General features: G+C 52.9%; 2 protein-coding genes across 3 annotated transcripts in view; one reads left to right on the top strand and one right to left on the bottom strand.

Annotated features, from left to right (window-relative positions):
• The first annotated feature begins 3,984 nt into the window (after positions 1–3,984).
• On the top strand, positions 3,985–6,139 carry FZD9 (frizzled class receptor 9). Its single transcript, XM_083875518.1, has one exon. It carries the CDS (start codon positions 4,063–4,065, stop codon positions 5,815–5,817), a length of 1,755 nt encoding a protein of 584 aa, XP_083731644.1. The 5' UTR covers positions 3,985–4,062; the 3' UTR covers positions 5,818–6,139.
• A 2,747-nt stretch (positions 6,140–8,886) lies between these two features.
• BAZ1B (bromodomain adjacent to zinc finger domain 1B) overlaps positions 8,887–24,350 on the bottom strand; it is a 43,977-nt gene continuing 28,513 nt past the window's right edge. The window contains exons 14-20 of one of the 2 annotated variants that reach the window (XR_014591389.1): positions 20,286–20,433; positions 18,618–18,765; positions 16,580–16,698; positions 14,141–14,289; positions 12,364–12,467; positions 9,653–11,874; positions 8,887–9,007 (exon numbers count right to left, since the gene is read on the bottom strand). Coding sequence is in view for 1 of the 2 variants with exons in the window: in XM_083875057.1 (XP_083731183.1) it covers positions 11,508–11,874; positions 12,364–12,467; positions 14,141–14,289; positions 16,580–16,698; positions 18,618–18,765; positions 20,286–20,433 (1,035 nt within the window). In the remaining variant the exon portion in view is untranslated. Of the gene's footprint in view, positions 9,008–9,637; positions 11,875–12,363; positions 12,468–14,140; positions 14,290–16,579; positions 16,699–18,617; positions 18,766–20,285; positions 20,434–24,350 lie in introns of those variants that run through there. The other variant, XM_083875057.1, reaches the window with a different exon arrangement.

Below are 24,350 nucleotides of genomic sequence, written 5' to 3'. Positions count from 1 at the left end.
GTCCTGCTGCCCTGGCCAAGGCTGAGCAGAGCAGCACCCACAGTCCTGCCACAGTTCCACCACCCTCTTCCAAATCCATTGCCCAATTCCCAACTTCATTTTCCAATCCCCTGCCATATTACACCCTCTCCTGCCCTATTGCCCCCTCCCCTGCCCCATCAACTCCTCCCAGCCTTCACTGCCCTTCCCCAGCTCCATTACCTTCTCCCTGGATCAATTACCTCCTCCCTTGCCTAGCTCTGTCACTCCCTTCCTTGCTCCATCACCCTCTCTCAGGCTCTGTTGCCCCCCCCCTCCAGCTTCATCACCGTCTCCTCTACTCTACTGCTCCCTCCCCACCTCCATAGCTCTCTTCCCTACTCCATCACTCGCCCAGTGTCATTTCCCCATCCTCTCTCCCCTCCCTCTCCCCACATCCATTGCCTCCTCTCTTGCTCCATCACCCTTTGCCCAGCTCCACCATCCACTCCCTTGCTCCACCTCTGCTCCATCACCTCCTCCCCACCTCCACTGCCCTTCCCCGACTCCCACCAGGGCTGTCCCCATCTCTGGTGCCGAGGGGATTCCGCAAGCCCTTCCCCCCAGGAAGACACCCTCCCTCCTCCCATGGCTGGCCAGAGGGGCACTGCTGCAGCCCCCCTGTACCCGGGGGGGCAGCCAGTGGATTTTTTCCCCTCCATCCCCTCCCCTTTCCGAGGCTCTCGCACAGGTTTCAGGCGCTGTTGACGGGAAGAAAGGAAATGGGGCAAAGCTCTGCCAGGAACCACAGGCTCCCGGGCTCCGGCGATCCGTCCCGCTCGCCTGCCTGGCCGCTTCCCGGGCAGGATTCCTGTGCAGTTCTAAGAGCCCTTTCTTTCTGCTATTGATCTTGGATGCACAGCTCAGGGCCACTTCCAAGACCGTAAATCTCTGTGTTGCTCTACCTGGGGTTCTTGTTTTCACTGTGGAGCTCCCAGACTTGCTGGAGATCTCGGCTTCTCTGCGTGGCCGGCGTGTCTTCACTCCTGCAGTGCCCCCTCCCCGCGATCCCCGGGCCTGCGGGCGGGCAGAGACAGGTCACCTCCATCAGCGCAGGCAGTGGGGCAATGCAAGGGCAAGGCTTGGGGTGCTGGTGGTACCTTCCGATAACCCCTGCCCACCTCTGGGGTGGGATGAAGCTCCGGGAACGTCCCTGAGGCTCAGGCAGGGCTTGGGCACCCCGTGGCACCCACACCCTGAAGGGTGTGGGGTGAGGGAGGAGCACCCCAAGGTGCAGGGCAGAGGTGACGGGCAGCTGCACCTCTATAAGGAGTCCCTTGACTCCAGAAATCCTTGTGTTGCTCTTGGCCAGGCTGCAGTAACAGGAGCCAAGAGCAACAGTTCTACATATTAAAGCAAAATTAAATTAAAATAAATTTATTTGTGCCCCTCGCCCCCCCCCCCCCTCCCCCCCCCTTAACCTTTCATAGTCCAGGTGGAGGGCACTCGTGGGGGTCAACCAGGAAGGCAGGGCCAGAGTTCTGAGTCTCATCCAGCCCCTGCCTGTGCCCACCACCCATGCAGGACCCTCACTGGGCAGCCAGGGCTGGGTCAGAGACATTTCAGGTTTTCCAAGTGATGCTTCCCAGTTTTCCTTAGCAAACAATTCCCTGAAGGGAAGCCTCAGTGGCCAGAGCTGTGTTTGGGGTGCCCTGGAGTGGTAGCAGTGACAGCCTTGGGTCTCTCACCTCACACAGGACACGTGTCCTGGGTCTGGGAGTGGAGAGATGAGGGACCCAGGGAAAGGTCCCAGCACACTGCGGGTGCCACCTCATTCCCATCACTTTGCTGCTCAGCCATGTGTGACGATTTGTCCCCAGGACTACACTATGGCACAAACTACCCCCAAACAGCCATTTCTTAGAGCATGTGGCCCTAACCCATGGCACAAAGCCCCCTGAAGCTGCTCCATGTTGCTGGGCACATGGACAGTGATTTCTGGAGCAACCCAGAGCTGGTGGTCAAGGTGACAAACCCTCCCAACATCCCAAACAATCGCAAATATCCCCCAATAACCCTTTTCCCAGGGCCCTGGAGCCCATTGTGCAGACACCCCGTGTTAGAGGGAAATTCCAGGGTGATGCCTTATCTCCCGCTCTGTAACATGGCTGATAAGTAGCTCCCATGGAATTTCCCTATAGCGCCGGACCAGGGTGTTTGGATCCTGCACAGTGGGTGTCAGCGATTAGGGGCCGCGCTGACAGGTTGTTATGCTGTTACTAAAGAAATCACAGGGCTGTGGGAATGCCTGGGAATGGCGGGATGCCCAGACCCCCTGGCGACAGCGAGGCACTGGATGCCGACTGTTCCCGTAGTGCTCTCACAGCACCCGGCTGGAATCATCCTGGGGTGGGCGAGCTGCTCCAAAACGGGTGCTGGAGATGACACAGACCAACCTGGGCCAACCTGGGATTGGCAGCTCGTAGGAGTGGGTGGCTGCTAGTGGCACCTTTTGATGGTGGCCTGGGCAGCACAGCCTGTCCTCAGGGGTGCTGTCACCCCCAGAGTGTTTGTAACACCTCCCTGTGCCTTGGATGTAATTTGTCACCCTGTGAGTGGGACATTGGATTTTGGGGTATAGCAGCCCCAGCCTGACCACCCTGACTTATCTCCCAGGAGCTGCCTTGGCCTTACAGTGACACTGTTGTCCCCTGCTCTGTGCCTGCCCTGAATTGTCGTTCAGCTAGGGACACGGCTTTCCTGGCCTGTGCTGTGGGCACCGCAGCTGGGCCATTTCCCGGAGTCCCCACTGTCCTACCACGTCCCCAGCCCGAGGGGCACATGGCACTGCCATGCACTGTGAGTTCCCCAGTTGTCAGCAGCACCAACAGAGCGGCGGTTTGTGTTCCCAAACTGAGGGATGAGGGTCCCTGCCGCAGGGACAGCAAGCCCTGGGGTGTGCCCAGGTGTGCTTACCCACTCACACACACCCTGTGGGCACACGGGGGCCTGGCAGCACCCAGCGCTCTGGGCAGCCCTGAGGTCAGGTGTGATTCTGTGCCCAGGTGTGTGTGTGTACACCTGTGCCAGTGCATCCCCCTGTGGGTCTGCGGGGCCTGGTGGCTGGTGTGCACGTGTGTCCCTCTGTGAATATATGTGCATGTGTATGTCAGTGTATGTGTGTGCTTTTACGTGCATGTGTGTGTGCCTGTGTTAGTGTGTTTGTGCTTGTCTAGGCATGCGTGGACATGTGCATGTGAGTGCACGTGTGTGTACACATGGATGTGCACACCGTGTGGACATGTGTGTCACTCTGTGTGTGTGTGTGTGCACATTAGTGTATAGATATGTGTGTCTGTGTTAGTGCATGTTAGTGTGTGCACACGTGTTAGTGTGTGATGGTGTGGTAGTGTGTGCACGCGTGTGTGGCACACGCACATTAGTGTGTGCACATGCGTGTATGTGGACGTGTGTGTGTATTAACGTGTTGGCAGCGTGTGCACGTCTGTCAGTGTGTGTTACGTGTGTGTGTGTGTGTGTGTGCACATGGACACGCGCTCGTTAGTGTGTGGGGGAGCGCGCACGTGTGTACCTATACCTGTGTAAATGTGCTGTTTATGCACGTGTGTGTTTGTGTGCATGTGTCTGTGTGTGTGTGCGCGCGTGTGTGTCTGTGTGTGTGTGTGTCTCTGTGTCTGTGTGTGTGTGTGTGTGTGTGTCTGTGTCTGTGTGTCTCTGTGTCTGTGTGTGTCTGTGTGTGCCGGCGTTTCCCCCGCCCCGTGTCCCGGCGCCGGGATCTCCGGGTCCCGCCCCCCGCCCCTCCCCGTCCCGTCCGGCCCCTCCCGGACACGCCCGTCGGGGCGGGGCTCGGCGGGGCTCGGCGGGCGCTGCCGGTGTCGGCGGGCGCGGGAGGCGCGGGGCGCTCGGCGGGGCCGCCGCCGCATGGCGCGGGCCGGGGCCGGGGCCGGGGCCGGGGCCGGGGCCGGGGGCTGCCCCGGCGCGGCGCCTCCAGCACTGCGGCGATCGGCCCGGTGGCGGCGGGGGCAGCGCGGCCGGGCGATGGCGGAGCTGTAGCAGCCGCGGGGCCGGTGCGGGCGGCGGGCGATGGCGGCGGCGGGGCTGCGGGTGGCCCTGTGGGTGCTGTGGCATTTCGGGGCGGGCGGTCGCGGGTTGGAGCTGGCGGGACTGGAGGGCCCGCGGGCGCGCGCGGCGCGGTGCCAGCCCGTTGACATCCCGATGTGCCGCGGGATCGGGTACAACCTGACCCGTATGCCCAATCTGCTGGGGCACGAGAGCCAGCGTGAGGCCGCCCTGAAGCTGCACGAGTTCGCCCCGCTGGTGGAGTACGGCTGCCACGTTCACCTGCGCTTCTTCCTCTGCTCCCTCTACGCGCCCATGTGCACCGATCAGGTGAGCGCCAGCATCCCCGCCTGCCGCCCCATGTGTGAGCAGGCCCGCCACAAGTGCGTCCCCATCATGGAACAGTTCAATTTCGGCTGGCCTGAGTCACTTGACTGTGGCAGGTTGCCCACCAAGAACGATCCCAATGCCCTCTGCATGGAGGCCCCTGAAAACGCCTCAGCTGCCGAGCCACACAAGGGACAGGGGATGCTGCCCGTGGCCCCCCGGCCCTGGCCACCTGGCACTGCTACTGAGGGACGGGGACCCAATGGGCTGGGGGCCTGCAGCAACCCTGAGAAGTTCCAGTACGTGGAGAAGAGCCTCTCCTGCGCACCCAGGTGCTCCCCCGGGGTGGACGTGTACTGGTCCCGGGAAGACAAGGACTTTGCCTTCATCTGGATGGCTGTCTGGTCCACTCTCTGCTTTGTCTCCACTGCCTTCACTGTGCTCACTTTTCTGCTCGACCCTCACCGCTTCCAGTACCCTGAAAGGCCCATCATTTTCCTCTCCATGTGCTACAATGTCTACTCTGTGGCCTTTATCATCCGCTCTGTGGCCGGGGCTGAGAGCATTGCCTGCGACCGGGAGAATGGTGAGCTCTACATCATACAGGAGGGGCTGGAGAGCACAGGCTGCACCATTGTCTTCCTCATCCTCTACTATTTCGGCATGGCTAGCTCTCTCTGGTGGGTTGTCCTCACCCTCACCTGGTTCCTGGCTGCCGGGAAAAAGTGGGGGCACGAGGCCATTGAGGCCCACAGCAGCTATTTCCACATGGCCGCCTGGGGCATCCCAGCCATGAAGACCATTGTCATCCTCACCATGCGGAAGGTGGCAGGGGATGAGCTCACGGGGCTGTGCTATGTGGGGAGCATGGATGTCAGCGCCCTGACTGGCTTTGTCCTCATCCCTCTCTCCTGCTACCTGGTCATCGGCACTTCCTTCATCCTCACTGGCTTTGTTGCCCTCTTCCACATCCGGAAGATCATGAAGACAGGTGGCACCAACACGGAGAAGCTGGAGAAGCTGATGGTGAAGATTGGGGTCTTCTCCATCCTCTACACCGTCCCAGCCACCTGTGTCATTGTCTGCTACTTTTATGAGCGGCTGAACATGGATTACTGGATGCTGCGGGCGCTGGAGCATGGCTGCCTGCGCCTGCCTGGCCGCCGTGCCGCCAACTGCTCCCTTGAGGCCTCAGTGCCTACTGTGGCTGTCTTCATGCTAAAGATTTTCATGTCACTGGTGGTGGGCATCACCAGCGGGGTGTGGGTGTGGAGCTCTAAAACGCTGCAGACCTGGCAGAACCTGTGCAACAGGCGGCTGGGCATGAGGACACGGGGCAAGCCCTGCAGTGGGGTCAGCTGTGGCGGGGGACACTGCCACTACAAAGCCCCCACCGTCATGCTGCACATGACCAAGACGGACCCGTACCTGGATAACCCGACTCACGTCTAGAGAGGGGGGCTGCCCCCTACGCCGGGAGAAGTGGCCTCTTGGGTAAGGGACAAGGGCAAGGGCTGTGTGGTGGCAGGAGGGACACTCCCAGGTTTAGGGGGGTGAGGCTGCAGGATCCCCCAGCACCACTCACTGACAAGTAGCTGCTTTTTCCTAGAGGTTGTTTTGTTGTTGCTGTTGCCAAATCCAGTGACTCTTCTAACGCTTTCTTTGGGGGATGGTGGGGATGGGGCAGGGAGGAAAAATCCATCCATGTTTATTTAATTCTGTAATTTATTTTAAATTTTTTTTTGATCATTAGCTGTGAGAAATGGAAAAACCAATAAATGGATGTGTTATTTGATCCGAGCCTGGTGCTGTTAGCAGGGATTCCAGGAGGTCAAGAGCTCCCCCGTGGGACCCCACCGCAGTTTGGGGGTTTTCATGTCAGCCCAAGCCATGCCAGGCCAGGCCATGCCGGGGTGCCTCTGTCTCTGGCAGGAGTGTGGTGCCAGTGGGTGCCAACATCTGTTTCCCCTCCATGGCTTCTCTGGGGGCTGTTCTGGCTCCCGGCAAGGAGGAAGGAGGAGGGTTTTCCCTCCTTCCTCCCTGGACAATTTTCCCTCCTGTGCTGTCACAAATCATCTTTTCCATTCCATTCTCTGAAGGTGATTTGTGTTGGTGCCATTGGCTGTTGGAGCCTCGGTGCTAGGCTGGGGGGCTTTGAGAGGGCAGGCCAGGGGCCAGGGAGATGGGCTGGGGGCATGGGACCTTGGGGCAGAGAGGGCTCAGCTTTGATATCCCCCGCAGAAGCCGAGGTGCGGGTAATGGAAACTTCTGGGCAGCTTTATTTATCCCCCGCTCTGGTTACAATTCCAGCTCGCCTTCCCCATTGTCCGGAGGGAAATTCAAGCCTCAGCTGGTGGGGCTGGCGGGGGGAGCTGGGGCTGGCAGGCACAGGGCAGGCAGGAGGGTGGCTCTGCAGGGGGCTTGGAGGGGGGAAACTGCCCACCCTTCCCTCAGACATTCTGAGGTGCTGGTAGGGGCCAGCTCATCTCTGCAGGGGATTGGTGGGGCTTTTTTTTGCCTGGCTGTCCCCAGGCATGTGCCAGGGGTTCCCAGTGCTAGGGAAGAGAAATGGGCAGGGGGCTGTGGCAGGGACATAGGCAGCACAGCATCTGTGGCAGTCAGGACCTCTAGGGGCAACACAGCTCTAGTGATGCTTAGACTTGTCCATCATTATTCAGCCAGCCTGCAGGGTGGGCAATACTGGGCCCCAGGGAGTGTGGACCCTTGTCCAGGGAGCAACAATCCAGCAACATACCCTCTCTCTAGCACTCAATCTGGCGCCCACTGCTCACCCCAACAGCCCTCAGTCCCCATTTGATGAAGCCCTTAGGATTCAGACTATCAAACTGTGGCTGGAGGACAGGGGCAAGACTCCTCCTGACGGCTGGAGTGGGGGCAGGGCCTGGGGTCGGGGCCCCTCACTCACCCCCAAAGCCGTGCCAGGGCTTTATGCTGCCGGGATGCTAGGACTGATGTGGTGAAGCACCTTTAATCTGCTCCCTGCCACTCCCATGATGCCAGGAAGGCAGGACAAGTAGGGTCACTGAGCTGAGAAAAGCCTTTTCCTCCCCCAGGAGCTGGTGTGGTGGATGCGGTGTGAAGGAGGCGCCCAGTACCCATGTGGCGTCGCTGGGGGGGACACAGACGGTGTCTCACCAGGTCTGGGTACCTCTGGCTGTGCTGTTGGGCATCCAGCCCCTTTCCCAGGCTAGTGATGATGATGTTGCTAGAGCAGGGACCTTACCTGGCCCCAGGACTGGTGGGCTGCAGCCTCTAGAGCTTCCTTGGCTGCCACAGGAAAGTTTGTTTTGGGCAGAGAAAAGAGCTGTGACCTGGGGCAGGAGAGTCAATATTGGCTGCGGGACAGGCTCCAAAGTCCAGCTGAGGCACTGGGCATGGCTCTGGGCAGGGGCTGCTTGGGAAGAGGGCACAGGGCAGTGTGTTCTCCCTGTGTTCTGGCTCAGCTGCTAAGCCCAGAGCCAGCTCGGTTCACCTTGTGTGACAGGCACACGGCCCAGTGCTGGTGCCCGGCTGGCGGCATCCCTGGGGACAGGCTGCCCTTGAGCACCCAGCGCTTGCCAAGGAGCGGCTGCCTCTGGAGTGCTCACCCGTCCCAACGGGCCCCTGCTATCAGCCCCAAGAGAGGCCACCGGCGCCCACCACTGCCCGCTATCGGCCCCGGCAGCCTAGCTGGCTCCACTGGCGGCTGCCAGCCCTGAGAGCTGAGTGTGGCTGGGAGAAAACTCGACAGAGCTTGTTGCAAAGCAGTGCTGTCACATGGAAGGACTGGCCCAGGGACACTGGTGGCTCCTAGTCACTGCTTCTTTCAACCCCGTGCTGTGGAGTTCAGCCTTCCTCTGTACAGCCCCACCCAAGCTCATCCCTGCAGCCCATTTCCATTCTCCTCAGAGCAGCCCTAAAGGCACCAAACACCTGCATCCAATAAACACCTAGCAAGAGACAAGTGGGGTTCAGCACTGCGCAGGCCCCACAGGGCAGCACCTGGCTTGGGATGCCTGTGGAGACTGAGGTGGGATGCCTGTGGAGAGTGAGTTGGGGCTGCCAGCTAGGTGAGAATAGGCCAGGACACCCTGAGGTCCTGGTCCAGCTCAGCATGAAGTGGAGTCTTGTCACTTGCTGAGCCATGAAGTTTATCCACCTTCACATGGATGGACACTCCCTCCAGGTTTGAGTAGCAAAAGAAAAGCCCCTGTGCTCTGGGAATTTGCTAAAACCCCCTTTATCCAGAATATTAATTTCTGATTGAGAGTTAATCCAAGAGGAAACTCAGGAGACCAAAGTCAAGTCTTGTTTTCCCAAGGCCATGCTGGAACTTCAGCAATCATAGGAGCCCGTGGTGTTTGTTACAGGCAGTGACTGCAGTAGGGCTGATGATGGTGGTAGCAGAGCCCTGGCTGCCTGCCAAGCCCCCACACTGCCCTGCCAGGTGTGAGGACAGCTATTTATAGCACAGCACAGGACACTGATGCCATGGAGGGGCTGCTATAAAAAGCAAGTCTCCAAAAAGGTCTTGGAGCAGATGCTGCTGCGAGATCTCCGCACTGAAGCCTGGAAATGTCCCAGCTGGAGTCATTCAGATTCACCCAGGTCCTGTTGCATGGCCAGCAAGCCAAACCACCTCCTGTGGAAAGGGGATAAGGCTTCTCCAGGGAAAACAGCATCTGCCCGTGCCCAAGAGCCTTCAAGTCCTCAAACCCATCAGGATTTCTCTGCCTAGCAGTATGGGCCCCTGGCTGGAATACTCTCAGCTCAGATCTGGAGTGAGGAGCAGGACGAAGACATCCAGGAACCCTCATCCTCCCAGCAGCAAAGCTTCGGCCAAACCCTGTCTCACAGCTGTCATGAGCACTGGCACATCAACTGCTCCAGCCATGCTGCCCCTGGAGCTCCAAGTGTCCCTGCTGGGCTGCTGATCAGGATGGGGGCTTGGGACACAGCAGCAATAATCCTTACTGCAAGCATGGCTTTGGGTTGCAAAACACACTCCAACATGAGGGAAGAGGCTTTGGGGGCAGCCAGGCCATACTGGGGCGAAAGAGTAGAGATATCCCACCTAGCCATCACCCTTTGTAGTCCCTCCAGGGGTACCCAGTGCCACCTTGAATGAAACAGGGCAAGTGTCACATTGGCACCCTGCAGGGGAGAAGGAACAAGGCCTGCTGCCCGCTCCAGGGGCAGGCAGAGCACAGCCCTGTTCCTTGTCCCTGGGAAGGGAGAGAACACACCAGCACAGTCCCAGAAAGAAGCTGATCTGATCCTGACTCACCATTCCTTTACTCCACAGCTCCATTTGTGCTCCATAAATGTCCAGTGGTGGCTCTGGGAAGGCAGAAGAGAGCCATCTCAGACAATCCTACTCCAACACAGGGACCTACAAAAAAACTTACACAAGCCACATCTACAAACACAAGTACATAATGTTTATTCTTAAGTTTCCAATTTATTACAAGTACAGCCCTTTGCAGAAACCCCCTCCCCCCGCAAATGACACTGATTTTTAGAAAACGTGCAGTTCCAAAGGTTCCACCGTGTAGGACCTGCAGGAAATGTTCTCTAGGAAACAGGACAAAACAGCCTCTGAAGGGATGTGCGAGATGCAAATGTCAGTGCTATTCTGTGGGGCAGGGAGTGAGGCTGAGGAGAGGGAAGGGGCTGGAAACTTGCCTCATCTGCAGTCACTGACAGTCCAGAACTGAAAACAAGTACCTGTTAAAAAAACCCCCAAACCTATAACGTTCACAAAACTGGGCTGCAATTTGTAATTGATCATTCTTCTCAAATCCCAGGAGCTACAACAGCCGCTTCTGCTTTTCTGTTACAAAACCAGCACTGAAGAGCTCCATGGCCCATTTATTCCAACTCAAACAATTCTGGGATAAGAAGTTCAAGCCCTGATTGTATGATCCAAACCTGCCATGATGAAAAGGAAGAGAATGAGAAAACAAACCCTTTTCTTAGGGAAAAGTCAGCATCTGGGGCAGCAGGAGCTGGTGCTGGGCCATGGCATAGGAACAAGAGTGTTACTACAAAATGCTGTGAGAGCGTGGCCAAGAGGGACTGAGATCCATCCCCCCTCTCCCCCCTCAAAGTCCCCTGATGCAACTAACTCCTGCTACTGGTAGGAAAATGAGTATTAAAGAGGGGGAAATATAAAGCAAACACGATTTTATATAAACTGTACATGTGCCAAAGCAAGACAAGGGTATCTTACAGGTGTTCTTTGTACAAGATCACAGCTAGAAACAAGCCACTTTCAACTAAAAAATTAATTTTAAAAGTTACACAGCACGTTTCTGCTGCTCCCGTGGCTTTGGAGCTCTCCTTGGGCTGTGCAGACACCCACACTCCAGTTTGCTGCTGGCACTTGGGGCATCCAAAGGGCTGCACGACCACATACAGGTCCAGGTGAGCAGAGAGCCTCCTCTTGGCATGTACAGGTGGGGAGCTGAGCTCAGAGCCCTCCTTGGACTGAGATCTCCAGGGATTGCTCCCCAAGGAGAGGGGAAAGCAGGAGCACCTTGGAGAAGTGTTGGGATGCTGGTGAAAGCCGGACCACGGTACACCTAAGTGCTTGCTTGCCCCAAAGAGCCCAGAACCGGGGCTCAGAATTAACACCATATAAATATATACATACGAGCCCGAGCAGCCCATTGGCCTGATGGCACCCGGTCCGTACATGATTCCCCCCTGCACCAGCTTGAGGCTGGTGTGCACACAACTGGCAGCAGACGGTCCCACCACACTCTGGCTGCTTGCAGAGGCAAGGAAGAGATTCATTCCAGGAAACCAACAGTGCCTGAGCTGGAGCAGGTTTGTGTTCTTCAGCCCAGTCAAGCTTGGTCAGGCCCTCCCCTTGCTCTCCCACCTTCCCCTCCTGACAGGACAGACTCATGAAGAGCTTTGTGGATTTTGGAGGAAGTTTTAAGTCACTGCCACTCAACAGATGACCAAATACTTGAGGAAATTGCAGAAAAATTAAAACTAGGATGGGCCCAAGGGAAGGCTGGATTAATAGAGAAGTGCCCGCTGCTTCTCATCTCCCTCCAGAGAACCCATCCGACTGCCTGGCAGCACCAGAAGGCCTGCTCCAGTTCTGGCTCTCCCCCTCATCTCCCCATCCCTCATTTCTTCCTTTTCCGCCCCCGGGAATGTTCAAGGGGCTCTGACTCACTGTCCCCTTCCTGCTCCTCCAGTCCCTGGCACCTGGCAGAGAGCTTCTTGCGTTTCCTGCGTGCGTATGTGTGGCCTGGCAGGTGTTTGTGCACCATGTCAATCAAACACTGCTCTGTCTTCTCCAGGCAGGACAACACGTGACTCCCATTCTGGTTGTAGCGCTCAGCATTGGAGAACACCTGCTTCATGTCGGAGAGGAACTCCTGTACGGAGCGGTAATTGCCACAAGAGCACTTGCTCTGCATAGTCTGGAAGTCCATGGGGTTGCTGATGACCTCAAAGTAGTCTTCAGCTTCCTCTGTGGTCACTGGCTCCCTGCCAAAGGAAGAGCCACAGGGATAGGAAGGGAATGCTGACCCTGGCACCACTTCGCCCCTGTGGCACCCCTGACCTGCAGCCCCACAGTGGTGCAACAAGCCCAAGCAACACCCTGACAGTGTTACAGATACATCAACCCTATGGCACAGGAATGGGAGCACAGGAGCCCAGGGAGCTGATACAGGCATGGGGAAGGTCCATACCTTCCCTCAGTTACAGCACCTTAGTGCTCTAAAAATCCTGGGGGCAGCAGAGAACACTGACCTCCTGCATCAGCCCCTTGCCTGCTACCTCAGAAGAGAACCATGTCTTCAGTCCAGCAGAAGACTGAGAACATGGTGATTTCTTCTGGAGCAGCTTCTTCCCAGACATGGCTTGCTTTTGGAGCCCTACGTCTCCCAGGCACGATTGCACCACAGCCAGCCCACATCCCCAGCAGCCAGCAGCCAGTCCTGCCCAGAGGAGGATGACACCACTTGCCCTCACCTGAAGGGCCAGCTGAAGCGGTACTTGATCAGCTTGCTGAGGATTTCCTCACACTTCTGCAGCTCAAAGTTCTGGCGACGCGCTGTCCTCTTTGTCTGAAGGACCTGTCCACACAAAGGGTGTTGGTAAAAGGAGGGAACTACTACAGGCTTTGGGGTTTAGCCAACAGCCCTGAGGCCAAAGGAGCTAGTTCTTAGTACAGCCAGGACATTTCTTCCCTCTGAACATGGTGAGGGGCTGGCACTGGCTACCCAGAGGAGCTGTGGCTGCCCTATCTCTGGAAGTCTAGAAGTACAGGCTGGACAGGGCTTGGAGCAACCTAGTCTAGTGGAAAGTGTTCCTGCTCATGGCAAAGGGGTTGGAATGAGATGCATTTAGGGCCCCTTCCAAGCCAGGCTATTCTGTGATTATGACATACAGCAGCCACTTGGGTTCAGACAGCAGGCCCATTCAGGAGCTTGGTGGGAACAGCCCACAAGCTGTTGGTGAGAACTGCCCAGCTCTCCTCTGGTGGCAGGTGGCTCTTTCAAAATAAGTTCAAAGACAATATGGCCACAACAAGCAGCCAAAAAATAAATGCCAGCAAATGGAGAATTGTGAATTCCCTCTCCCTGCCTTCTCTTGAGCTTGTGGCAAGCAGCACACGAGGCAGACGGAGAAGCACTTGTGCTGCCATTCTGCCCTGGCAGAGCTGACTGTGCCACTTCAAATCCCAGGGAGCAGCTGGTGCCCCGAGCACTGAAGTCCCCATGCAGTCCTCCACTGCACAAGGTCAGTCATGTGCCCAGGAACCCAGCACAGGTCACACCCAGCATGGGGACATCCCCTCAGATGTCAGAGCACAGCTCATTGGACACCACTGCTGAGGAAAACATTGAATGACAGGAAGGCTCTACAGCAGAGGGCACTCACTATTCTGGTCCAGCTCTGGTCTCTTCCCAGGACAAATGATAAATCCTGGCAGTGTCTTCTTCTCTGAACCAGTGTGCTCTTCCAGTAAGATTCTCCCCACTGGACTATCCCTCTGTGCTGGCTGGGTTGCCTATGCTGGGCTTGATTGCCCTCCAGTGTGTAACACAGAACACAAGCCAATCCCTCAGACCTAGCATGAGCAGCAGTCAGCCAACAGACCATGAGCAAGGAGAGTGACAGGACACACCAGCACCGCTAGTGTGGGACAGATGGCTGATCTGCAAGGCATTGTGATGGCTGTGGGGCTGGAGTATCCTCATGTATCCCCTGTGGTGTGTAGCTTCCCAGAGACAGTCGCTGCAGCTTCCCCCCACCCAGCATGCACAGACTGCACTGTGCAGGAGCCTATGGTTTTGTTCTTTAAATATCAAGTGAAACCTAAACCAGCCAAATTATGTTCTGGAAGTTGGGGAGCGACCATACGGACAACAACTGTCAGAAAATGGCCAAGGCTGGAAAGCAAGGGTCCAGCATTGCTGGCATTCCCTGGCCATCCAGGACCTCCTCAGTTCCCCCACCTCTCTGCAGAGACATATGGATACTATTTAAAACCTTTTAACAAGCTGCAGGCTGCCTGCTGCTCAACAGGACAATGTGTGAAAGCGGCTGGGGAGGGATGCCTGGCATATCTGTGCTCCATCTGCAGTAGGCCCTTAAGGATATGTCCCCTTTGTTAACTCAGCCATGCCTGGGCTTCCACTAGGACTCAGGGTATTTCTCTGCGAAGGGATGGAAGGAAGCATGCCACCTGTTTGGTTTATAACTCAAGATGTGAACAGTCTCCAGGGAGCAATTTGGCTCTTACCAGCTCATCAATGTCTGCACCATTGACAGGTGCTGTGCGCTGCCGGGGTCCCCGTGCAGGGTGCAGTGTCTGCTTCTTCCTCTGGTTGCTTCCCTGCCTCGAGGAGTACATGGAGCCCTGCTTGCCCCGAGCTGCCTTCCTGGGCCTCACTGAAACAGATAAGCCACGGGCTTAGAGGCCTGAGTGCATCTGGGTGCGGACCCACCAGCCCTTTGCCTCCCACACCAGGCTGAGCCTCACTCAAGCTGGTGAGCCCAGGGACCACCTGCATGTCAGCTGCCCTCTCACACCTTCTCCAGAAGGGATTGTGGGTCATCACCTCCTGCACGAAGAGGCCATGGCTAGTAACAGCTTGCTGCTACAGGGTACTCACACACAGCAGATCCTCAAGCTCCGAGGGAGACCTGGGAGCTCCTGGATCATCCACTGCAGGTCACAGCAAACCCCTCTGCCTGCAGCACCAAGAGACCCCAACATATTAAGGCTTGAGGGAGAGACAACGAAGCAATGCAAGGACAGATAGTTGTCTCACACAGCACTACAACATACCCTCTGAAAGCACTGGGAGCAGAACCCTGGAGTTTCTTTAATTTCCTGCTGCTCCTTGGTTTTGGGGACGGGTGCTTTTCCAAGTGGCCCACACAATGGGATAAGCCAGCTGGCAAGCCCCTCTGAGAAGGGAACTGTCTGCAGGGGCAGTGTCTAATTACCACAGCTGGGAGCTGCTCCACACGCTACAAGGGGGAAACAATGGGATTTTATTCCCCCAGAATAAAATCTGCCTTTCCGTAGGATGTAATGTGGGGCTCCCACATTATATCCTACAGAAAGGCACTTGCCTGTGTGAGTCTGCCTCTCAGAGCTCCACCATTGGTGGCAATGCAAGCATGCTGACGCACTCCCTTGTCTTAAGTTTCTCCCATGACCCTCTGTACAAGGAGAATGTGTCTGCCTTCCCATGTCAAACCCCTTCCACCTGATCCCAAGTCCTTGAGCAAGCTGTATCCAGCACACTGGATACCTCAGCTGCAGCCTCTGATCCAGCCCTGTCCCATAAATCATCATACTGGGCCTCCCATGCTGGGTGTGGGGTGGGGCCACAGGACGTCTGTCCGCCTGCTGTCACTCCGCTTGTGTGTCAAGCGTGCAGCACGTGCTAAATGTCTGACAATCCAACATTCTAGGTTAGATCCCTGAGGATAAACGCCATGAGGATCAATGTGACTTCTCTATTAAAACAAAAGTTTTCCACAGTGACCTTTCCATGTTAATGCTCTCTAAAGCCAGGGGTTGCATTTAGCACTTTATTTTTAGGGACTGTAACCCTCTTTTGCTATTGTTTGGAAAGCTTGGCTCATCTGCCTTGGCCGTGTAACACAGGCTGAACACACTCCAAGTGTGGACATGGATACACTGCAGGACAACAAGCAGTGTGCATAGCCGTGGTATCAGTGAGCCTCCCTGAAACCAGAATAAAGTAAGGGAATCAAGGCTCAAGCCTGGATGGAAACCCTCAAAAGAACATGGGATAATCTTCTGAGTCCCAGTCTCTGGATTCCATCAGCTCTGTTTAAGACAACGTGCAGTTAATGTTATGTCAGTCAAGGACAGTTTGACGGAAAGCAAATGCTGGCAGTGTGCCACTCCTAGACTGAGCTTTTCAGTGCAGCAAGTTGCCCAACTGAGACTGAATCAAATTCCCCTAAAACCAAAGTGGATACACATACTAAATACATTTGGTGAAGAAGCAGACATTGAGGAGTCTAGAAAACAAGTCTTTTATTCCTCACAGTTGCCCAGGAATGCTCCAGTTATGCATCCCAAGTGGTCTCTGTACACAATCAAAGTGTGCTGGTGCTCCAGGCCACACTACACCTGGAGTACTGTGTCTTCCCACTGGAATAAAGAGAGGAAGTCCTAGTCCTTCTACTTCAAAATGCATCCTTGCCAAATCACTAGAAGTCCTGCACTCAAAGGGTTATGAATTGGTGAGAAAAAAGAAAGGAGAGGGAGCTGTGGTGAGAGCTGCCATAAATATTTAAACAACTTCCAGTGTACAACAAATCCTGTAGGCGCAGAGACTGCCAACCCCAGGAACTGCTGATGCTGCCACTGCTCTTTGGGTTCTGCTGACCACCCTACCCCACTGCAGTCTCTACTAATCCCTCTCAACCCTCAGAACAGTGTCATCAGTGTCCCCATGGAGTGACTGGGCAGTGAGCAGTTTCAATCTTTGCTAGTGCTGACCCCATCACAAATGGCCAAGGGTTTTCTCCAGCTCCCCATGTAACCACAGCACAGCCAAAGCCTTTCCCTGTGACATCTCCCAGGCTTATAGCTGCTTTGCATGAGGAAAAGCACAAGTCCCAAAGAGGATCAGATATTGAAGGCAGGAGGGTTACTATTTTCTGTTATTTCCCTACATGGTCAAAGCCTTACATTTTAGTCCAGCAACTTCATAGTCTTCTTCCTCCTCCTCTTCCTCCTCAGCATCTGGTTCATCAGAAGCTTCCTCACCTTCTTCACCTTCATCTTCAGCAGAATCCTCTGCATAGTTCCTAGAACAAGGCAGGTATATGTGTTTGTGGTACAGAGCCTGGGCATCACTGGCCCCAGGGGCCCTGATATTATTTGGGCTGTACAATAAACACCAGGCTCAGCCCAAAGTAGTTTGCTGTATTCCCAAGTATCAAGTTATAGCTACAGCTCAAAGGCCACTTCCCCAGCTAAATATATGGGCTGAAAATTCCCAACAGCTGAACCTGGGTATTTTTTTGTGTTCTAGGCACCATAACCACTGGACAGGGGATTTTAAGACTATGATTGCTGTGTAATTATACTCCTCCCTAAGAGGATGATTTGCTATTTGCCCAGGTCTGCAGGCCCAGCCTAAAGAGTTTCAACAGGGGTGCTTTTTCCTGCTGGAATATTTTCCCTATACTGCAGGAAACAGATTGGTGAACAGAATGTCAGGCTCCTCACATGCTGAAGTCAGAAGCCACGCAGACTTCCTGCCCAGCATATTCTGGCTTCTCACCTGTGTCTGCTCAATTGCTCATAGGACCATAGCAGGGACACCTCTCACCGCCCTAGGTTGCTCCAAGCTCCATCACTGCCAGGGATGGGGCAGTCACAGCTTCTTCGGGCAATCTGTGCCAGGGCTTCATCATCCTCACGGGAAAGAATCTCTTCCCAATGTCCAATTTAACCCTGCCTTCTGTCAAGGAAGCCATTCCCCCTCATAAATAGTCTCTCTGCATCTTTTTTGTGGGCTCCCTGCAGGTACTAGAAGGCTGCAATTAGGACACAACAAAGCCTTCTCTTTTCCAGGCTCACAATTCTCTCAACCTTCCTTCATTGCAGAGGTGGCTCCATCCCTCATATCAACTAGGTGGCCTCCTCTGGACTTGCTCCAACAGGTCAATGTCCTTCCTGTGCTGGGGATCCCTGAGCTACAGGCAGCACTGCAGGTGGGGCCCCATTCAGACCATTAAAAATGAGCATGCACAGGCAAAAGTGGACACAGGCAAAGCTGTTGTGGAAGTCTAAACGCCCTGCAGAAAGAGGATCTTGAGCAATAAAAGGAATAAAACTTCCAAAGCACAGAGGGTAAAAGATCTGCCAGGCTGACATTCTTTTCCTATCTCAGCCAGGAAGACAAGAGCAGAAAGCAGATAACAAGACAGGTGTTCCCCAGATAACAGGACAGGTGTTCCCTGATGGCTCTAGGCCAGGAGCTGAGCAGCTTGCAGGTAACTCTGCCACATCAAAGTAACTATGAACTCAGGCCACAACAGCTGTCTTTAAGCCCTGTCAAGCCTGAGGAACTCTTAAATGGTGTCCAGGGAGTAAATAATACTTTTAAGGCCATACACCACCTGCACGGTACTCGCTGGCACACCTCTGTTGTGCTGCTGCTCTGTCAGGGAGGATCTGCTGACTGCTTCTGCATCCTCAAATCATGTTCCCTTTGTCACATTGTAAGATGCTCCTGGTCTTGCCAAGATTATCAGGTACAGAAAACCATTAGAATGGCATTTTGTAGTCTGACTTGTCGTAGCAGAGTAGAGATTGAGCTGCAGCCTGGAGTAATGTCTGCTCTAGCTTACAAGAACACTCTAGTAACCCAGCCCAGAGACCCAAAGAACTGCAGCCATCAACTACATGAAGAAACAACCCAATCAGCTGCTCAAAGAAAGTAACAATCCTTAGTGCAGCTAATTTTGGTGGTTGTTTTGCATGTTTTCATTTCCAAACCCAAGTTATTTATTAAAACTCATGAACTTGTAAGGTACCAGTACAACACAGGTATGCTAAACTTACATTGGGAAAAAAATGCTTTTCTTCTGTTCCAGTGTTGTTTTAACTGGGTGATTTCAAACCTTTTAAAGGGGCTTTACTCCAAGCTCATTCGGGTCTTGCGAAAAGAGGTCCAGGACTGTGCCATGACAAGGCTACAGGCAGGAAGGTCACTCACCTGCCTCGTGAGCTGCGCCGGGCTGTCGAAGGCTGGCATGCCGGGCACTGCCATTCCCCATCTGGGATCTCATAGAGTGCTGGCCGCAGGCAGAACAGGTGGAAGGCCTTGTTGCACTCATCACACAGGATCAGCTTGTCATCCTCACCTAGGAAAGTGCAGCTCACTTGTAACAAGGCCACAGCCTCACTAAACTCGAGAGGCATAAGCTGCTGCACTGCTGGAGGGCAGGACTAAGCAAGAGAAAGATGCGGTCTCCTCTGAGGGGAGGGACCTTTTCTCTAATGGCCTTCCTTGGGGATCCTTCTTTCTGTTCTACCACTATAGTTATGAAGAGCAGCATTTAAAAACAAACAAAACCAACGCGAAGTCTCTCACTCTGCAAAGATTTCACTGTAAGCAAAGAGAGAAACCTGCCACAGAGGTTCCATCCAGACAAACATGGGGAAAGAGAAGTTTGCTGCCAACAGGGTCCCAGACTTGTAAGCTAAAAATGGAGCTATTCTTGTTCTACATTCAGTCTGGTTACCCTACATGGTATCTTCTTTTTACTCAGGATAACAAGGCTACACTAAAAATCAGTATGCAGCAGGACTAGTCTCTCTCTGTGCTTCCCATTGCTGAAGGGAAACAGGGAAAGCTTGCTTTCTTGAGCCAGCCTTCTTTTACTCTAGTGGAAAAAGAAAGTGCAGAGGGCTTGCCAGCTTGTCTTTCTCTAACATCTCAGTTCTTAATTTCTGTGAAACTACTGTGTTACTCTCAGGTGAGCCTCCCCCTTACTTTTGCCTAGAAACTCCTCTCAAGAGCAGGTAGGATAGTTTTGGCACTGGTTTGGAATACCCCTGAAGTTCTGCAGTGAAAGCAGATTTTGCATCAGTTCAGCCCTTATTTCTCTGAAGGGATGCATGGCAAAGCCTTGTGGTAAACAAAAGCTGCCCAGCAGTCCCCCGAGCTCTGCCTGCCCTCATTTGCCACTACAGTTTCAGCAAATACAGAAGTGGTAAAGCAGAATGTGCCACCAGGCTCTTTCCTCCAGGCACCCATCCAACAGGAGAGGTTATGGCAGAACAAATACAAGCACCCCATCTCTGCTGACACCCCTTCTACTTCATCCACCACCTGGAAGACTCTAAAGCCCTTCATTCTGCAGTGCAGAGAGAAAGTATGCCCTCGTCACCTGTTCGGTGATCTCCCCAGCTCCTTGAGCAGTTCTGCTCCCACTTAGGCCTCAGAGCAGCAACATCCTACCTCGCTTTTCCCATTACAATCTTTCCAACCTCTCCTTGCTTGCTCTTTTTCTAAAAGACAGAATAAACTGACAAAGCTCAGAAACACAAAGACCATTCCAAAAATGAAACTAGGGAATGGCCAGTTGAACAAGTGTTCCCAGAAGGATTTGTAGATGACTTTTGTCTAAGTACCCTAAATATCCAGGGGATAGCAACTCTGCAATACTGTGTACTGGTTACGTAAGAATGGTTTACTGGAGTCAGGGTCAAATACTTCTGAGAGATCAATGCTGCTTACTGTAAATCCTGACATTCAGAACTTAAATTACAGCCACATTCAGAGTGACAGACTACAAGGACACATTGCCTAAGCAGAGCAGAGAGGTGACAGCATCCAATTGTTGCACAGACAGGAATTCCATAGGGCAGGAACGTGTACCTTTCTTGCGACACACTTTGCATCTGGCATTCTCTGCTGACATATCCCACTTGATACAGGCATCCAGCATCCCCAGCAGTACATGCATACGGGAGAAGGTCTGGGCCTCACGGATTGCTGTCTTCCATTTCTCCGTGGCTGAAGCAACCTGCAGACAGACCTTAACAGCTTAAAACAATGCACAGACACAGCTCCTTTCAGTCTAAAGATGTTTTTATATCCCTTAGCTGGGACCCTTCATAACCAAAGCTCAATTCTGGTATTTCTTTCCTTCTGTGTCACCTCAGCAGTCCTGGTTGTGGTTTATCCATATCCAGTCTCTCTGGATCAGACAGTTTGTTCACAAAGTCGACCGTTTTGCATTTCACAGTCAGGCTGAATCAACCTACATCAACTCCACTAAATTCTTGCTCTGAAGGTCTAGCCCAATTAATCAGTAGGCTAAGAATATAAAAGGCAGAAATCTAGCACTGTAAAATGTGGGATGAAAGCTGTGGAACAGCTGGCAATTACAGTGGAAGCAGGATTGAAGTGGCCTGTGCTGCCCTCCAGTGGGTACCACATAGGCACCAGGACCTCAGCAACACCCTCGTGGTCCCTGAGCTGCTCAGGTGGCAGAGGGGACCCTGTGCCACCAGCTATAATTACACTGCACAGGCATTTGGACCCTCAAATATGAAACCAGCTGCTTCCCCAAGATAGGATGGCCTCAGTTTATCTGAAATCTCAGAAACTGAAAATGAGGATGACAGCATCAAAAATGTCCAGGGCACCAGGGCAGCTGCCAGGGTCTGCATGGAGCAAGGTCAATGGAAAACCATACATCCAGCTCAGGAGGTTTGAAAATATGATTTTGATAAACTGGAAATGCAGCAGGACAGAAGTTATGCAGAGCCATGTCCCTCTCCAATGGTAATCCTGGTGCTCTGCAACAATGAGGTGACAGCCCAGTCATGACAGAGACATAACAGGCCTCAAGTTAAATTTCTTCTACCCCAGGAGAATGAAAAAACAAACAGTGAAGTGTCAGATGGGAAAATCTAAACTCTGCAGCTGACAGCAATTTGTGAGCCAAACAAAACCCAGGAGTTTTGCAGAGTTGCACATTCTCCTCTTACTGAATTTGAGGAAGCACAGCATATATTAGATGCTCGGAAAAGACACAAACTGCCCTGAAATGCCAACATCCCTACTGTTGTTGCTGGTGTGGACCCTGGAGAACCACTGGAGACAAACAGAAAGCTGCCCAGCCCACTGTGGAGGTTACCCAGCTCTGTACTCTTTCTTTGCAGAACATTGTTGAGGTGCTTCGCATACTGTGTAATTGATTTTCCAAGGAATTGTTCCATGGGTTTTGCTGTTAACATACTGGGTAACTGTTGGGCCAAGATAAATCTGCAAAAGCTGTTGGCAAGTTCTGCTGAGATTTTTCTCCCCAGGTCTCTGGAATTTAACGGATTTCTAGCCTTGCTTCCCAAGCATCAGGTGACTGGCATCAGTACCAAGGGAGTTCCATCTTGCCAACAAGGCAAAATGGGAGACTGGAAGAAGTTACTGAAATCCCCTTCTGACTGGACAGGAACAACCTAGCAGGGAAAACAAAACAAAAAGCAACCCCCAAAATAAAAGGAGAAGTCCTCAGTCACGTCAACCTCAGAGTGACAGAAAACACTTATTTGGTAGGCAAGCCTCCGAACACAAAGGCTCTCACCTAACACCCTGAGCTGAAACCCCTTGGAAAAGCTAAAACTGGAATTGCTTGGTTTTGAAGCTGCTCTTTGAGGGAGCAGCTAATTCTCCCCTTGCACAGATAACCGAACGTGGGTCACAAGTGTGGTAACCCACCCACGTTCTTCACTCTGCTCATGCTGTTGTGATGCAATGTCACGCTGCAAAGAAGTCACATATTCCCTGTCTTGTTCTGGGACAGTCCAGCTTGCTACTGCCACTGGAAATGAGAATGTTTGCATCAACAGAGGCACCAGCCTGATTTTCAGGAGCAGCCACAAGCCAAGGCCTCAGTGCAATCCTTTGCCACTCAACAGTGTGAGGTCCAGCAATGCAGCTGAGCCAGCAGGAACCCTTAGTGCAGACAATTATGTCAGCAAGCAGGTGGCTGTTAAGCCATAACTTGCTTCTCACAGGGAAACTGAGACATACTCATACCACAGGGCTGCAATTATTCCTCTACAGTCTGGAAGTATATTGAGTGTGTTTTTCCCATGTGGCTATGCTGTATTTTACCTGCTATGTGCTCTCAGTGCAGTTCTGGCTCAAAAGGCTTCATAATTCTTGGCCTATGCAGGAGATTTTTCTTCAGAACAGTCAGGGATTTTCATCAGATAACTGTACCTAAGAACTAGGCTGCTCTTTCAAGATAATCTGTAAAGTTTTTTTGCTTTGATAAAAAGAAAGCTTATTCCAAATAAACTGAGGTTAAAAAAACCTGCCAAATCAAACAAACCAAGGAACAACCCCCAAAAAGTTGAACATTGCTTGTACCACCACAAAGATCTAGAAAAGTCTGAATGAGATAGTAAGCACCACACTGCATAAATAAATGCTCCAGAGAGATTGACATCACACTAAAGCCAGTGCTTGGGGGAGGGAGTCCTGCACAATCACACATTAGGACTGTGTTGCAGTAAATCTGATGCTACCCTGAGTGTGCCCTACAGATATAGCCCTCATTGTTACAGCTCTAAGGCAGACAGGAGTAAGGCACAATACAGTGCTGCTGCAGAAACAGGAAATGTGCTGAACCAAGCCTTTTCTGCCTCAGACCTCACCAATTTTTACAGCACTCCATTCTGCTGAGAGCTTTCAGGATATAGCATCCTTTCATTACCCTTGCACTTAGGAGGGAAGATTCAAAATTAGCAGAGTTTAAATACTTCAGGACAACTGAGGAATGTGAAAATTTCTAGTGTCTATCCAAATTAACCCGCTAACACAGCAATGGTACAGCTTAGCAAAGACTTGATGTTCAAACAAGGGTTCAGCATATAATGACAGGAGCTTTAAAAAAACACCACAGATCCACACCAATAAAACTACTCCCAGCATCAGTCATAGATTCCCAGAAGGGTTTGTGTTGGAAAGGACTTTAAGGATCATCTTGTCCCAACACCCTGTCATAGGCAAGAACACCTACCACTATATTAGGTTGCTCCAAGCCCCATCCAACCTGGCCTGGAACACTTCCAGGGATGGGGCAGCCACAGCTCCTCTGGGAAACCTGTACCAAGGCCTCACCACTCTTACATGGAAGAATTTCTTCCCAATATCCACTCTTAACTCCATTCTGCATCAGTGTGAAGTTATTACCCCTTGTCCTGTCACTACTACATGCTCTTGTAAATAAGTTTTTCTCCACCTTTCTTTGCCTGCTCCCTTCAGGTAAACACAGGTGAAGAAATACTATTTCTTTTTTTATGTTGGGACTTTCAAGTACTTCTGCTGATCCAATTCTGATATCATTGCCTCTTCTGAAGTCAGTGATCAGTCAGGGCAGACCTGAGGGCAGTGGACCAAGTCCTGTCACAGGACATTAACGTCCTGTTCAACTTAGGGCATAGAAACTACCCCTGAACACAAGTACCCCTGTTAAGGTGAAACACTGCTGCAGCACAAGCGCCTGCAGTACCATTCCCAACCCTCTACAGCTCATCTCCACCCCTTTTAATAGGAGGGATATGTACTTAGACCCACAATATCACTTTTCTCCTGGAGGAACATGCAGCTTGTTTGCCCAGACATCTCCCTAAGTGCCTCCACACATCCAACAACTTGTATCTCCCTTTGCCTAACGTGGTATTTACCCAGTTCTCACTCCCTTGCAGTCACCAGAACCTCAACATGTCTCTCCTTCTCTTTGTGGACCAAAGCACCATCAGTCCTTTCTGACAGGTACAACTCCTATTAAGATCTATGAAAATGCTCCATAATGTACTTCTATTTAAGCAGAACTGCATGGAAGGAACTTGACCCATTTCCTATTCACAGACAGAAAATTAAGTAACTCCTCACTGTTATTTTTAACTGTACATTTACTCCTCAAAATAA

This window comes from Zosterops lateralis (genome assembly GCF_965231275.1).
Source record: "Zosterops lateralis genome assembly, chromosome: 19".
Lineage (NCBI taxonomy): Eukaryota > Metazoa > Chordata > Aves > Passeriformes > Zosteropidae > Zosterops > Zosterops lateralis.
Note: the sequence above shows the minus strand (reverse complement) of the source record. Positions and strands in the feature narration are given on the sequence as shown.